This window comes from Narcine bancroftii, chromosome 14 (genome assembly GCF_036971445.1).
Source record: "Narcine bancroftii isolate sNarBan1 chromosome 14, sNarBan1.hap1, whole genome shotgun sequence".
Classification (NCBI taxonomy): Eukaryota; Metazoa; Chordata; class Chondrichthyes; order Torpediniformes; family Narcinidae; genus Narcine; species Narcine bancroftii.
The window spans coordinates 10,246,927-10,262,279 of record NC_091482.1 but is presented as its reverse complement, the minus strand read 5'-3'; the positions used below and the strand labels follow the sequence as shown (position 1 = coordinate 10,262,279).

The following is a 15,353-nucleotide window of genomic DNA, read 5'->3' as shown; positions in this document are numbered from 1 at the left end:
GAATGCGAGGTATTGCACTTTGGAAGGACAAACCAAGAAAGGATGTACACGGTGAATGGTCGAGCACTGAGGAGTGTGGTAGAACAAAGGGACCTGTGAATACAGATACATAATTCCCTGAAAGTGGTGTCACAGGTAGATAGTGTTGTAAATAGAGCTTTTGGCTTTCATATATCAAAGTATTGAGAATAGGAGATGTGATGCTATGGTAAAGTTGTATAAGACATTGGTGAGGCCAAATTTGGAGTATTGTGTGCAGTTTTGGTCACCTAACTACAGGAAAGGTATCAATAAGATAGAAAGAGTACAGAGAAAATTTCCTTGGATGTTGTCTGGACTTCAAGAACTGAATAAAAGAGAAAGGTTAGGACTTTTATCCTTGGAGAAGAATGAGGGGAGATTTTATAAGGGGTATTTAAAATTATGAGGTCATCACACTGACCTTTGAAGTGCTTCAAGTAAGCACCCAGCTAATCATGTAAAGGCTTTTTACATTTTACCAATTTTTCTTTAAACCTGAATGCAAACTGGAAGAGCTTCCCACTGGCATGAATAGTGAACACAATAACATGATAGGTCAAGGCTCTGTGGCTCATTAGGGATATGTTGGAAAAGTGTGCTCCACCTGATGATGACATGAAGATTAACAAGAGGAAGAGGTCATTGATGCTGTGCTATTGCACCCCTCTAAGCTGTGCACGCACACAGGAAATTAATGTGAGCATGAAGGTTGGTTACCTACAATAATGTAGTAATTAATAATTCTACTTATTGAAAATAATCTCTTAGCTAACTGTTTCTGTTAACTAGTTAGTCGGTTAAACAAGTAGTTAATCATACTTGGATTATATTAAAACATGCCAGTGCAGTTAGCCATGAGAGTTAGGCTTTGCTAAAATTATCTTCAAACTATTTCAAGTTTACATTTACACAACCATTCAGTTAGTCACAGGAAAAAGATTTGCACAACATCCGATTTTTGCACACATTAACTACTAAACATTAGAGGGATCATTGATTGCGACACCTTTCACAGAACTTCACGCTCCTCAAGTCCAGTTAGTGGGCATGCAGCAAGAACTGGAGAGAAGCATACGATACTCACAGGGTTCGAGCTCTGATGAAGTTTTTCAAATCGGAATTTCAGCGTAGTTCTCGGGGAGTTTTTACACTTTGCTGTGTCTGCGAAGGAAAGGAACTCAGAATAAATGCACGGGCCAGTGTGACAATCACTTAGCGGCTACAAGAGCAAGTCAGAGAGAGGGTATCTGGTGATGTATGGACCTTCCCACACCTCAGGAATATCTCCATTTCCCTGGATGAGTCAGTGGAAACAACTCTCGGCAACGCCTAGGACCCAGGCGCCTACGTGACCAACACCCTCTCTACCCACTTTACAGGGTAAAGCATCTACAATGGGTGTCCACAATCAGATAACACCATAGATGGATTTGCTCCTTTTCCAAAGTCTTCCAACTCACTTTCACTTTCAATACTCTGATTTCAACTCCTGATCTCTGGGTTATTAGTTAGGCCTCTGGAACATAAGTTAAAAGGAAACCTTCAATGGAAATTTAGGAAAGCTCCCAACATTAGTATTCTCCACAACTTATATGGAAAGACGTGGGTTGAGATCTGACATAAAGCCTTTTAAGTTGCAACTATCCAGCAGCTGATTTGTTTGCATGGTTTCAAATGACACATTAAAAAAAATTGAGCCAGCTTCTATAATCTTGTGGACACCACCAGGATACAAATTTTTTTTCTTGTTTTTTAATTTTTCAGGATCTGGTAAGGTCAGCATTTATTGCCCATACCTGTTTACCCTTGAGAAGGCGTGGCATGGTTAGCACAACACTATTTCAGTGCCAATGACCCTGGTTTGAATCTGGCGCTGTTGGTAAGGAGTTTGGATGTTCTCCCTGTTTCTACGTGGGTTTCCTCCAGGTGCTCCAGTTTCTTCCCACAACCCCAAAATGTACAAGGTTAGTAGATTAATTGGTCACATGGGTGTACTTGGGTGGCATGAGCCTGTGCCATATCGCTAAATTAAAAATTAAGTTGGTGGTGCCCCACCTTCTTCAAACACTGCTGTCCTTATGTTGAATGGAATTCCAGAGTTATATTTCTGTCAGGAATGTGTATAATTAGTGAGGAACCTGCAAGCGGTGATGTTTTCATGAGGTTCAGCTCTTGATGGAAGCTGTGGGTTTGGAAGATGCTGGTAACAGAAAGGCATTTGATACATGTAGCCAGTGTGCACCAGTGTTGGAGAGGTCATATGCTTGGGACGGTTAATGGGGCACCAATCAAGCGAGCTGCTTTGCCTGGATAGTGTTGAGCCTCTCGGCAGCTGCTGGAACTGCCATCATCCGGATAAGTGGGATGCATTCCATCTCCCTTCTGGCAGGTCGTGCAGGGAGTGGAAAGGCTTTCGAGCCAAAGATGTCAGGGTGTAATGCCACAAGATAACCAGCCTCTGACCGGCTCCTCAGGCACAGCATGGTTGAGTTTCTGGACAATGGGGATCCTTGGGATGATGGTGGAAAATGCCATTGATTTCACAGAGAGCTGGGTAGAGTCTCTCCTGCTGGAGATAGCCACTTGAATGGTGTCCAGGACTTGTTATGTCAGTCATGGCTGCCAAACAATTGTAAGTGGAATTGAACATTGGTATATATCAGCAAACATCCCCCTTCATAATGGAAGGGAAATGATTGACCCTAGGGCTGGCATTGATCTCTTCAACTACTGCCAACAAGCAGCCAGTGAGGCATTAGCTATTTCACTGAAGCAAAGCTCACTGGAAGAGCTGTGCAATTAGTCCCTTTGGCCATATCCAGGAAATGTCCTTTCCTTAATGTTTCAAATCCCTTTTGAAAGTTGCTAGTGAACCCACGCCTGCAACCCTTTTAAGGCAACACATACCTTATTTAAATACAGAAAAGTGCTGGAAAAACTCAGCAGGTCATGCAGCATCTATGAAATAAAGGGGTAACCAATGTTTCGAGCCCAAACCCTTTGTCAGGTATATAACTCAAAATGCTGGAGAGGCTCAGAAGGTCACACAAAATCCACATATGACAAAGGTCCAGGCCGAAACACTGGTTTTCCAGATAAATGCTGTGTGAGCTGAGTTTTCCCATCACCTTTGTGTATTGTACTCGACCCCAGCATCAGCAGACTTTCTTCTTTGACTGCATACCAGATCTCCTCCACTGGCTGTGTTAAAACAAGGATCCATTCACTCGGCTTTCAGTTTACCCTGTGTAATAACGGGCAGGATAGTGAGCCGGCCACTGAGTGGTCCGTGAGAATATACAAAGACCGGGGTACAGACCTGTGGGGCTCTTGCAGGAGATGATGTGGCTTGAGCTACTCTGGGATTCACTGCTGTAGACGAAGACGTCTTGTCGGAAAGGAGATGACATGGACGGTTGGCTACCCTGGAAGGATTAGGCAATGATAAGGTACAACCTTTGACTTTGTTTAATCTGGTTTGACTCAGTAATGGTGTGATCATAATGTTTAGTGTTACCACGGTGTGCAAACTCTGATTATGTTGGACAATGAACATTTTTCTTTCTGAACACTTTTGGGTGGATTTTGTGCTGCTGGTCATGAAGATCACCTTTAAAAAAAATTCCTTATCACGTACTGTTTTTTTTAGATATAATCTATTTTTGTGATTTCCGGTCGTATTTTTTAACATGCCTCAAGTATACAAAACCATAAAGTGCAATATTTATTAAAAATTCATATTCACATTTGGACTTCTTCCCCGGCTGATCCTGGTGCAGTCAGTGACGAACACGGTGAAAGGTTTCACCAGGACATTGCAACCATGGAAAAGCGGTATCAGGGCAACTGGAATCAGGAAGCAAACCTTGTGAAGAAATTTGTTGTCCAGTGTTATCTGGCAACCTCAGAATTTTGGTGCAGGCCTCAAATTTTCTGAACTATTGCATATTACTTTTAATAATTAATGTAATAAACAGCCTCTCCAGTTTAAATAGGTCAGAAACTATCCAAGGATTCCGAATCCCCTGCTCGCAACCCTGTCTCACACTTTGGACCCCCGCTCAAATCCTGGACAAAAGAGTGAACCAGGAGGCAGACAAGAGAACGCAGGGGCTGGAATCTGGAGCACCACGCGATCTGCTGGGGGAATTCAGCAGGCTGAACAACATCAGCGGGAGGGAAAGAATGGTCGACAATTCAGGTGGGAACCTGGGCAGGACTGGTCTCAATCCAGGTTCCGGAGCGAGGTCCCAATCAGCAGTTTACTCTCCTGAGGAATGAAGGACTCCGACTTTAGCCTATTCCCTTTATTCGTTACACAGACCTGTGGTAATGAACCTGCTGCCGGAGATTATGGAGGAACTTCCCGAACATGCCTGGTGTTGTACACCCCACCACAATCTGATGTTAACCGATTACAAAACAGCCTTTTCCCATCTGACAAGCAGTACGCCACCAGCATAAAGCTACACACTATTCAGCTACAAATTGCTTCATTTTGTGACCAATCGCAGAAACAAGTTCCCCCTTTCCTCAGACATCATTCTCCCACTTATCTAGGAAACTCCAAGGTGGTGGAAATTTACAGGCTTGCATGGGGGTTGCCCATCATGGAGCTCCTCTGAATATTTACTACCCTCTGCATTATTTTACAAAGCAGCAAGGCACATGTAGGCATTAATTAACATTGATAAATCTACTCCAGGCAGACCCTCTCTTCCACGAACCCTTCAATAAGACACCTTGATGAGGGGCTCTGACCCGAAACGTCAACCATTCTTTTTCTCCCACTGATGCCGCTTAACCTGCTGAGCTCCTCCAGATGCTTAATGAGTAGCCAGATGCCCAACCATCAGGATTTCCAAACAATTGGATGATGGATTACTGGGTTTTACTCTTACATCTGCGGTGGCTAAAGAGCTGTCCATTTCGAGGTTGCATCTCTGCTGAGATGGAACAATGAGATTACTGACATGTGTGGTGTAGTCCACAGGACCATAAGAGCAGCAGAAAGGTTCACTGGAGTCTCCCTGTCCCCCCTCACCATCGATGTGATCTACTAGGATCGTTGAGGACCCCTTCCACCCAGTATGCAACGTCATTCAGCTGCTCCCATCAGGAAAGAAATACAGGATTATCAGACTTTCTCACCTTATTCCTATGGGCAGTGAGAAAGCTGAATAACCAAAGAAACTGCTCACACTAACCATCCTTGACTCTCATGTTTATAAAATAATACTTATATATATATTTCCTGGATATGTATTATTGTCTGTGTGTTAAGTCTGATTGTGTGTCTGGCAATGAGGACTAAGGAACGCTGTTTCGTTGGATTGTACTTGGGCATCATATGACAATAAACCTGAACGTGATCTTATGCCATGACAACAATCCTCCACATAAACTGACTGAAAATGGTGGGACATGTGAGATAATTTCTTATGTTGCAATAAGCAGTAGATAATGTTGACTGAGTTCTTTGGCTTTGGGGCTGGAAAGTTGATTCATCAGTGTTTGTGTGTGTGTGCTCAATGTGCTCATGGGAAAGGCTTGGAATTCTCACCGTGTTGGTCTCATATTCCTCCATCGTTTCACTCTCGCCCGCCGTGCTGCTGAAGCTGCTCGTGCTTGAGGAGGAACGGGAGATGTTTCCTTTGCCATTCTCCTTGAGTTTGATGAAAGCTCTGTTGAAGAACGACAAGGAATATAAGAAAACTTGTGGCAGTGGGGACTGAACACTGCAAGGGCGGTTCAAGGGCCAAGCTAGAGAGAGAGAAGGGGTAAAAGTAAAAACACAATGCTGGAGAAACTCAGAACAATGTACTTTATAGAGCAAAGATAAAGAAATATAACCAATATTTCGTGCTTGAGCTCTTCATCAAGGTATAGGAAAATGTCGCCAGGCATCAGAACAAAAAGGGGGGAGGAGAGGAAGAGAATGATAGAGGTGAAAAGAGAAGTTGGAGAGGGAAAGGGGTTTAGTTAGAGACAGTGTGGCAGGAGAGAGATGACAGAAGAAAGAAAGATAGTGAGGAAGAGAATTTGGAGAGAACAGGGAAGAGGCAAAGAGGAGGAGGGAAAGGGTTGGAATTAGAGGGGGCTGAGAGAGATGAGGTTAGGGAGGAGATGAAAAGAGGATGGAGAAAGAGAATGTGGCACAGAGAGAGGAAGAAGGTGAATGGAGAGAATGAGAGAGAAAGGAAATCTGGAGAAGGAAAGAGAGGGACTAAGCTACTGAAATGTGGTAATTTGAACAGTTGCTGATGAGATATCCTGAAATGAGAATTCCCTCCAGACTCCCCAATTTCTTTCACCATCTACAAGGCGCATCAAGACTACTGCCTCTTTGCCTGGATGAATGTAGCTCCCACAACTCAACATCATGAAACAACTTGCTTGACTGCCCCCTCCCTCCCCCCCCACCCCCACAACTATGAACCACTGGAGACACCACCACCACCCCATGGAGACTGTCAGCAGCGTGGACCACCTATAAGATGCACAGTGGTCACTTGCCCAGGCTACTGCCGTGACACTTCCCAACTTGTTAACTTTGCCAGAGCAAGAGGAGCTGGTGCTTGGGGACACTACCACCCATGCTCTCCTCTCCCAATAGAACTTCACTGCCACTGGGACTAAATCCTGGAACATTACCCAAGTAAGGGGCAAGTCAGAAGACTCTGGTAACCGGGGAGTGATTGAAAGCAAAACAGTTAGAACATTTTGCAAATAAAATCTTGGCTGCATACCCTGGTTCAACAGATTTTGTTAATGATAGAGTAGAACGCCTTACTTAAAATGAAGAGAGAGGCATGTGTATGTGTAACGAAAAAGCCACAGCGAGTGGATAATGCTGATGAACATACCTGTCCTTATTGGGGCCCATTTCAGGTGAGCTAGGGTTGGAGGATGTTTCCCATTTGATATCTGGCGAGATCTGGCCACTCTCCATATTCTTCGTCAAACTCGACAGGCTCTCACTGCCACAGAAGAATTAAAACTGATGTCAGTAATGTGGTAAGGGGGTGGGACAAAAGCCTCCTCTCTTTAAAGTCATGGCCTAAAGTAGTGAAGTTTCCTGCAATAGACTTGACTCCTGGAGATGGGGAATTGGCCCCACTTAGGGCAGCATGGTTGGTGTAGCCATTAGCGCAATGCTGTTCCAGCACCGGTGACCTGGGTTCCAATCTCACGCTATCTGTAAGGAGTTTGTACGTTCTCCCCGTATCTGCGTGGGTTTGCTCCAGGTGCTGCGGTTTCCTCCCACCCTTCAAAAGGTACAGGGGTCGTAGGTTAACTGGGGTATGAGCCGGAAGGGCCTTTTACTATGCTATAAGTCTAAATTATACTCGGGAGTGAAAACATTTCACTTCCCCCAGATTTATAGGGCAGTGTGAAGAAGCACGATCCAGTCCAGTATTGTGTTCTGTATCCACAGATAAGGCAGCCATCTTTTCATGCATTTTCAACACCTGCCCTCTATCTGTCAATTCTGAACTCTGCAGATGGAGTTTGAGAGATTCTAAAGATCCCTTCAAGTACAAAGGCCTCCACCACAAGGGAGGAAGGCTTGATTGTGGGCAGGGATTTTGGAGTACGTATTACTGTGAGAAACAGGAGGGACCCAACAGGTCAGAGAGAGAAATGGACAGTCAATGTTTCAAGTTGGGACTTTCTCAAGGCTCAAAAAAGGGGTCCTGACTGAAACGATGATGTCCATTTCTACTCATGGGCACTGCCTGACGTGCTGAGTCCTTCCAAAGTTTCAAAATTCAGATTTATTGAGTTCACATTCATATACAACCCTGAGATTCTTTTTGCTGTGGGCCTGGTAGTAACTTACCAGTAACTGTAAACTGTATTCAGTAAGAAAAACATGTACAAAGAGAGAAATTGACTGCAATACAGAGAAAAAAGAAATACTTAGTAATAAATAATGTGCAAATTAAGAGACTTTAAATGAGACTCTCATTGAGTTTGTTGTTTTGGAGTCTGGTGGTTAAGGGGTAGCAACTGTTTCTGAACCTGGTGATGTGAATCTTGTGGCAGTTTAAGGAGTCTTACTTTTGCACTTTATTGATTTTTTTCTCTCACTATTGCATAGTCAGCTTGTTTACATGTGAACATTGAGTCATGTCTTTTGGTCATTCTGCCTCATCCGCAGGAAATAGGATCTCAGGGTTGTATGTGATGTCATGTACATACGCTGACAATAAATCTGAAAGCTCAAATCTCAGATCTGACCTATACCCCTTTCCTTTCAGCAGGAGCGAGAACGGAGCATGTCCCAGCTTCTCTGCATCTCTAGTTTCTCTTGGACAACATTTCCTGCCTGGCACTCATTAATGTGATTCCCTGCAATCGTTAGCCAGCCCTATTACAGAGGTGAACACATTACTCTTTGCAATAAACCTATGCTTCAATAGCAATTTCCGACTTAGGCATAGAAAACCATGGCTGGTTGGTTCACACGGGGCCATGGAAATATTGGGAACAGCCACCAAAAGTCTGACCAGAGGGTAGATTTAAGGAACAAACATTGAATGGGGACAGCAATCATGGAAGACACACTCTGTTCTCACTGCTGCCATCAGGAAAGAGGCACAGGTGCCACAAGACTCTCAGGAACAGCTGCTCCCCCTCCACCATCAGACTCCTCAACAACAAACTCAATCAGGGACTTGTTTAAGAACTCTTTCTTTTGCACTTTATTATATGTTGTTTTTTTTTTCTCCTCTCTGTATTATACAGTAGTTGTTTATTTGTTTGCACGTGTACAATGTGTACAGTTTTTTTTCCCACTGCCGCTAAGTGGTAATTCAGTCTGGCCCGCAGGGGTTGTATGTGATGTCATGTATGTACTCTGACAAGAAATCCGAAATGGGAAGAGTTTTAGGGAGGTAATTCCAGATGCTGGTGAAAGGACAGCAATTAAGCCAGTGAAACATGAAAATGCTGAAGAGCCCAGGAAGGGGCACGAGGGTCAGAGGAGGCTGTAGAGGGATTTGTCAATCAGGGAGCGAATGTAAAAACCAGCAAATGCAACAAGAGGTGGATCTGCCAACCAGATCCAACTCCTCATCTCAATGAAACAGTCTGCTGCCCTAATCAGTTATTTATATTCAGAATGCTCAGACAACCAGCCTGATTAAGGCATACTTGTTAAAAACCCCAGTTGGTGGCAATGACCCCCTGCTGAAACTAAATGGCAGGTCACGCATGTAAAAATAACCATAGAACAAAAAACCTTAATTCACACATTGTCTGAAACATTAACTGTTGCAAATTCCCCAGATTGTGTCGGATTCTCCAGGAATCACCGAGAAACTTTCTAGAACTTTGCAATATGATGGATGCTGTTATCAAAAATCCTCCTGCGGCACCTACTCACATGTCGGCAGCTCACTGATCGGGGTTAAACAGGAAAGTTTGGAGACCCTGAGATTGTAGTGCAATACACAAAAGTGCTGGAGAAACTCAGCAGGTCACACAGAGACTATAGGAAGGTTTCAGGCCTGAGCCCTTTGTTGAGTAAAAAGCAGGCAGGCACCTGTACCCCCTCTCCTATCACTTCTCAGTGTTTTTCATTGTCTGTTGGCCTGTGCTCCTCTCTCTGCTCCTTCCTCCCCCTCTCCTTTTTATTCAGACGCCTCTCGTGTTCCAGTTTCATCCCACTATCCAAAATATACAGGGTTGTAGCTTAATTAGGAGGCACGTGTTTAAAAGGCGGGAATTGGCTTCTACTGAGTTGTAAATACAACCATATAACTATTTACGGAGCGGAAACAGGCCATGTCGGACTTTCGAGTCCGCACCGGTTCATTAGAACAACTCCACTAGCTCAAACCTCCCGCTCACTGCCAATAACACTCCAACCCCCTCACCTCCATGTACACATCCAACCTTCTCTTAAATGACAGAAGGGACCATGATGCAACTATCTCATTCGGAAGTTCATTCCTTTCTGCCACCACTCGCTGAGTGAAAAAGCCACCTCTCCTAAAGTGTTGCCCCCTTACCTTTAACTCATGGCCTCTTGTTCCAACCTCCCCTGCCCTCAGGGGAAAGAGTCTGTTTATGACTAGTCTATCTATTCCTTTCATAATTTTAAATACCTCTATCAAGAACCCTCTCAGTCATCTACGTTCCAATGAATAAAATCCCAGTCTCCTTAATCTCTCCATGTAATCCAGATGCTGTAAGCCAGGCAACATTCTTTGCACCCTCTCCATCTTATCTATATTCTTTCTATAATTTGGAAACCAGAACTGAGCACAGTACTCCAAACCTGGCCTCACCAATGCCTTAAACAGCTGTAGCATCACCTCCCTGCTCCTATTCTCTACACTATGATTTATGAAGGCCAGTATACCATATATATGCCTTCTTAACCACCCTGTCTACATGGGAATCCAACTTCAGTGAACTCTGTACCATAACCCCCCCCCCAGGTCCCTTTGCTCCTCTGCAGGCCTCAATGCCCTCCCCTTAACTGTATATGTCCTATTCTGGTTATTTTTACCAAAATGCAACACCTAGCACTTGTCTATATTGAATTCCATCTGCTATCTATCAGCCCACTCTTCCAAACAAACCAAATTCTTCTGTAATCCAAGAAAATCTACCTCACTATCCACCACTCCCCCTATTTTCATATCATTCGCATATTTGCTTACCCAGTTAACCACACCCTCCTCTAAATCATTAATATAAATGATAAACAACAAGGGACTCAGCACCAATCCCTGAGGCACCCCGCCTATCACAGGCTTCCAACCTGACATACAGTTGTCCACCATGACTCTCTGCGGTCTATCTCCCAGCCACCTCTGAACCCATGTCACAATCTCTCTACTAATTCCAAGTGACTGAACCTTCCTTATTAACCTTCCATGCGGAACCTTACTAAAATCCAAATAGATCACGTCCACCGCTCTACCTTCATCTACCTTTTTTGTCACTTCCTCAAAAAACTCAACAAGGTTCATCAAACATGACTTTTACAAATCCATGCTGGGTGCCCCTAATCAATCTATGCCTATCCAGATATGCATATATACTATCTCGAAGAATACCCTCTATAACCTTTCCCACCACCAAAGTCAAACTTACTGGTTGATAATTACTTGGCCTCCACCTACTGCCTTTTTTGAACAATGGAACAACATTTACAATCCTCCAATCCTGTGGTACCACCCCCTCCTCCAGTGATCTTTGAAAAATCACTGTCAGTGCCCCTGCTATTTGTTCCCTGATCTCCCTTAAAGTCCTAGAAGCTCCAAAACTCTCGCTTTACTAATCCCTATCCTTTCCATAACTAAGCCTTTTGTCTCTCTTATCTCGTACAGCCCAATGTCCCTTTCCCTCGTGAATACAGATGAGAAAAAGTTGTTCAATATTTCTCCCATCTCAATCGGTTCCTGACATAGTTCACCAGTCCCATCATCCAGTCGACCTATTCTATCCTTAACCCTCCTTTTACTGTTCACATATCTGTAAAAACCCTTAGGATTCACCTTCGCCTTATTAGCTATGGACTCCTCATACCTTCTTTGTGCCTTTCTAATTTCCCTCTTAAGGTTCTTCCTGCAATCTAAGTAACAACCATACATCTCCTCAATCCCTTGTTTTTTTACATTTGGTATAGGCCTCCCTCTTGTCCCAAACCAACTTCTTAAAACCAGAAAACCATGGCTCCCTCAAACCTTTAGTCTTCCCCTTCTGCCATAAAGATCCTGTACTCTCAAAATCTCACCCCTAAGTTCCCCCCAAATTTCCTCTACATCCTTTCCAGCAAAAAGATCAGCCCACACAACTCTCTGCAAATCCCTTCTCATTTCTCCAAATCTGGCCTTCCCACACTCGAAAACCTTCAACCTCTGACCTGACCTATCCCTTTCTATCATTAAGCTAAAGCTAATGGACCCATGATCACTGTTATCTCCAACACTTACCTCCATCACCTGCCCCATTGTATTCCCAAACAGCAGATCTAAAACCGCTCCCCCTCTAGTTGGCGTCTCAACATATTGCTGCAAAAAGCAATCCTGAACACAATGCGTAAATACTAAGCCATCCTGCCCTTTTACTGACTGCGTTTCCCAATCTATGTTTGGAAAATTGAAATTCCCAACCAACACCACCCTATTTCTCCTGCACATCTCACCTTATTTCCTTGCACATTTGCTCTTCTAGTTCCCTTTCCCCATTTGGAGGCCTATAATATACCCCCATAATAGTAACCTCACCCTTATTTTTCAGGTCTACCCACACTGCCTCCCTCGATGAGCCCTCCAGTCTACCTTGCCTCAGCACTGCTGTAATATCCTCCCTGACAAGTAATGCCACACCTCTCCCTCTTAATCCACCAATTTGTCACATTTAAAGCAGCAACATTCAACTGCCAGTCACAACCTTCCTTGAACCACATCTCGCTAATGGCTACAACATCATAATGCCACATGTCAATCCACACCTTTAGCTCCTCCAGCTTCCTTACTACACTCCTCGCATTAAAATAAATACATCTCAGGGATCTGCTACATCCTACCTTCTGCATATCCTCCTCTCTTCCATTCTCACAATTTTCACTACAATATCTTTTTACTACTTCCTGCTTTTCCTCCCTCAAATTATTCAAACTTGTCTCTTTCCTTAGCCTACTAACCCTCACCCTGCTGTCCTGCCTAACTTGAAACCTTGTCCCCAACCATACTAGTTTAAACCCCCCCCCCCACCCCCAACAGCCCTAGCAAATGCCCCCACCAGGAGACTGATCCCTCTGGGATTAAGATGTAACCCATCATTACGGTGTAGGTCCCATCTTTTCCAAAAAGGTCCCAGTGGTCCAAGAACTTGAAATCCTGTCTCTTACTCCATCCCTGTAGCCACGGGTTTAACCTCCACCTAATTCTATTTCTGCCTTCACTGTCACGTGGCACAGGAAGCAATCCAGAGATTATCCCCTTAGTGGTCCTTTTAAGCCCCCTACCCAACTCCCTATACTCATTCTGCAGGACCACTTCCTTCTTCCTTCCAACATCCTTGGTATCAACATGTACCACAACCTCAGGCTCCTCACCCTCCCCTTTTAGGATGTTCTGAACATGTATCGTCACATCCCGGACCCTGGCCCCAGGGAGGCAAACCACCATCTGGTTTTCCTTATCGTGTCCACAAAAACCTCCATCTGTCCTAACCATTGAATCCCCTATAACTATCGCCCTTTTCCTTTTATCCCCCTACCTTTCTGGATCACAGAGGTTGACACCACACCTCTGCCCACCACAGTCTGACTATCCCTCTCCTCAGTACTCAAGGTAGAGTACCAATTTCTGAAGATTGCAGACTCGGTGCTTGCACATGAACCTGACCCCTCCCTTTCCTTCTCCTAACGGTAACCCACTGCCCCTCCTCCCGTGGTCTCTGTGCGACCACCCGCCTGTAGCTCTTGTCTACGATAGCCTCATTCTTCCTAACCAGAGAGAGGTCATCGAGCTGCAGCTCAAGTTCCTTGACCCGGTCCTTCAGGCCACACTCCTTATCTGTGATGGCTCACTCTCCCTAACCAGAAAGAGGTCATCAAGCTGCAGCTCAAGTTCCCTGACTGGGTCCCTTAGACGCTTCAGCTCAGCCCACTTTGTGCACACGTGGATGTCCGGGAGATGAGAAGACTCCATGACTTCCCACATGTGACACTGTGAGCAGAAAAACTGCCCTCATACTCATCCTTCCTCCTTCTCCTCACACCTTACAAAGTAAAAAATAAACAGATGTATATTAAATTAACTGTGAACGTCTTACCTTTTGTCCAGCACGCTCGGCCTCTGCTTGCCGAAGCCTCAAAGACCCACTCCTTCACTCACTCACTGGGTCGCTCCTCGCTGGCCGCTCCCTTATACTTATCCTCCTTTTATTGACCCCCTTGGCTAATTAACCCCCTCACTCTCTCCAAGCTCCTTCTCCCCCAGATCGTCGCCCAACCTCCATTCGCCGCTTCCTCCGACTCACAGCCCGAACCAAGTAAAAAAAAAAGATGCTGAGTGACCTGCTGAGTTTTTCCAGCACTTTTGTGTATTGCACTACAAGTCTGCAGATACTACAAATGATCCTTGGTGTCCTGGCCAATACTATTCAATATCATTGTTGCTTTGGAGACCAGACTGATAATTGAGCTCCCTGCACGGCCACACTTTGTCAGTACCTCAGAAGTCCGTGAGTGCTTTGAGAGGTCAAAAGGTTGAAGAGGCAGTGGGAACACACTGTTTTGGATGGTGGGATGAAACCGGGAGCACCTGGAGGTAACCAGGACATACAAACTCCTTACAGACAGCACTGGATTCAAACCCAGGTCGCTGGCATTGTAACGACGTCGCACTTACCGTGTCACCACTTCTACAGGAAGCAAAGGGAAGACACCAATGTTTTGAGCCAAAGCCTTTTGTCAAGGTATGAGCAAAAAGCCAATGGAAGGAAGATAGAACAAGCGAGGTGTCCCAGAGGCTGCACTCACCAGCGTGGCCTGCCATCCAACTGGCCTTCTGAGCTGGCATGGGTTCGGAGGAAGAGACCTGATTTCCTCTTCACTGGACTCTTCAGATGTTTTGCATGCTGCCAAGGAAAAAAGTGAAGCTTATTACACAAAGAGCAGGGAGAGTTTTGTTTATTGCTCTCCCTGCTGAGTGAAAATCTTGGTTGTGCGTGCATCCAGGCATTGCAAAAAGCTGATTCGCCATTTTGGATTTAAAATTCACTGAAAACCTCCTAGTAAAAAGCAAAGTACAGTAAAATCCCCGGTATCTGACACCTACGAGGATTGGTAAATGCTGGAAAAGCGACTTTTCCAGTTGCTTGAGACTCACTCTTACCAATGCACCTTCATTAAGAATAAACAGTTTAAAAGACAAAATTACTGTACTGTACTTACACTGAACAAACTTTATTTGCATGAATCTATAAACATGAAAGAATTTCACTTTATTTTCAGTCACATCCTGGGCGAGGCCATTGCTGTTTCACACAACTTTATTCAAACAGCTGCTACGCGCAAAGCCCAACCAAGGCTGAATATTTGCTCCCATCTTCGCCAAAGGTTTATACGTTACTTCAGAGAACATTTAATTTTACTATTTTAAACTTGCATATTTTGACCTATGATTTTATTATTTATTTTAATATTAAAAATGTATTTATTTTACTCAATTTTTTTTGCCGGTTGCTTGAGGTTGCCAGTTGCTTGAAATCTGGATAACAGGGGGTTTTAGTATTACAGGATTAATTGTGACAATAGTCAAACCAGATTTCTAGCATTTTATCACAAAGGGGCAATTCAG

At 44.4% G+C, this 15,353-nt stretch overlaps 2 protein-coding genes across 4 annotated transcripts in view; one reads left to right on the top strand and one right to left on the bottom strand.

Annotated features, from left to right (window-relative positions):
- The window catches only part of LOC138749313 (tapasin-related protein-like), a 58,352-nt gene extending 43,135 nt beyond the window's left edge, over positions 1 to 15,217 (top strand). Inside the window, exons 11-12 of the mRNA XM_069910530.1 lie at positions 1,786 to 1,985; positions 8,289 to 15,217. The gene's annotated coding sequence lies outside the window, so the exon portion shown is untranslated. The remainder of the gene's footprint in view (positions 1 to 1,785; positions 1,986 to 8,288) is intronic.
- LOC138749415 (rap1 GTPase-activating protein 2-like) overlaps positions 1 to 15,353 on the bottom strand; it is a 291,433-nt gene that overhangs the window by 4,502 nt on the left and 271,578 nt on the right. For 2 of the 3 annotated variants that reach the window (XM_069910700.1, XM_069910701.1), the window contains 5 exons: positions 14,534 to 14,631; positions 6,888 to 7,001; positions 5,585 to 5,705; positions 3,341 to 3,446; positions 1,106 to 1,182 (listed from right to left, as the gene is read on the bottom strand). In XM_069910700.1, coding sequence (XP_069766801.1) covers positions 1,106 to 1,182; positions 3,341 to 3,446; positions 5,585 to 5,705; positions 6,888 to 7,001; positions 14,534 to 14,631 — 516 coding nt within the window. The remainder of the gene's footprint in view (positions 1 to 1,105; positions 1,183 to 3,340; positions 3,447 to 5,584; positions 5,706 to 6,887; positions 7,002 to 14,533; positions 14,632 to 15,353) is intronic. The other variant, XM_069910702.1, reaches the window with a different exon arrangement.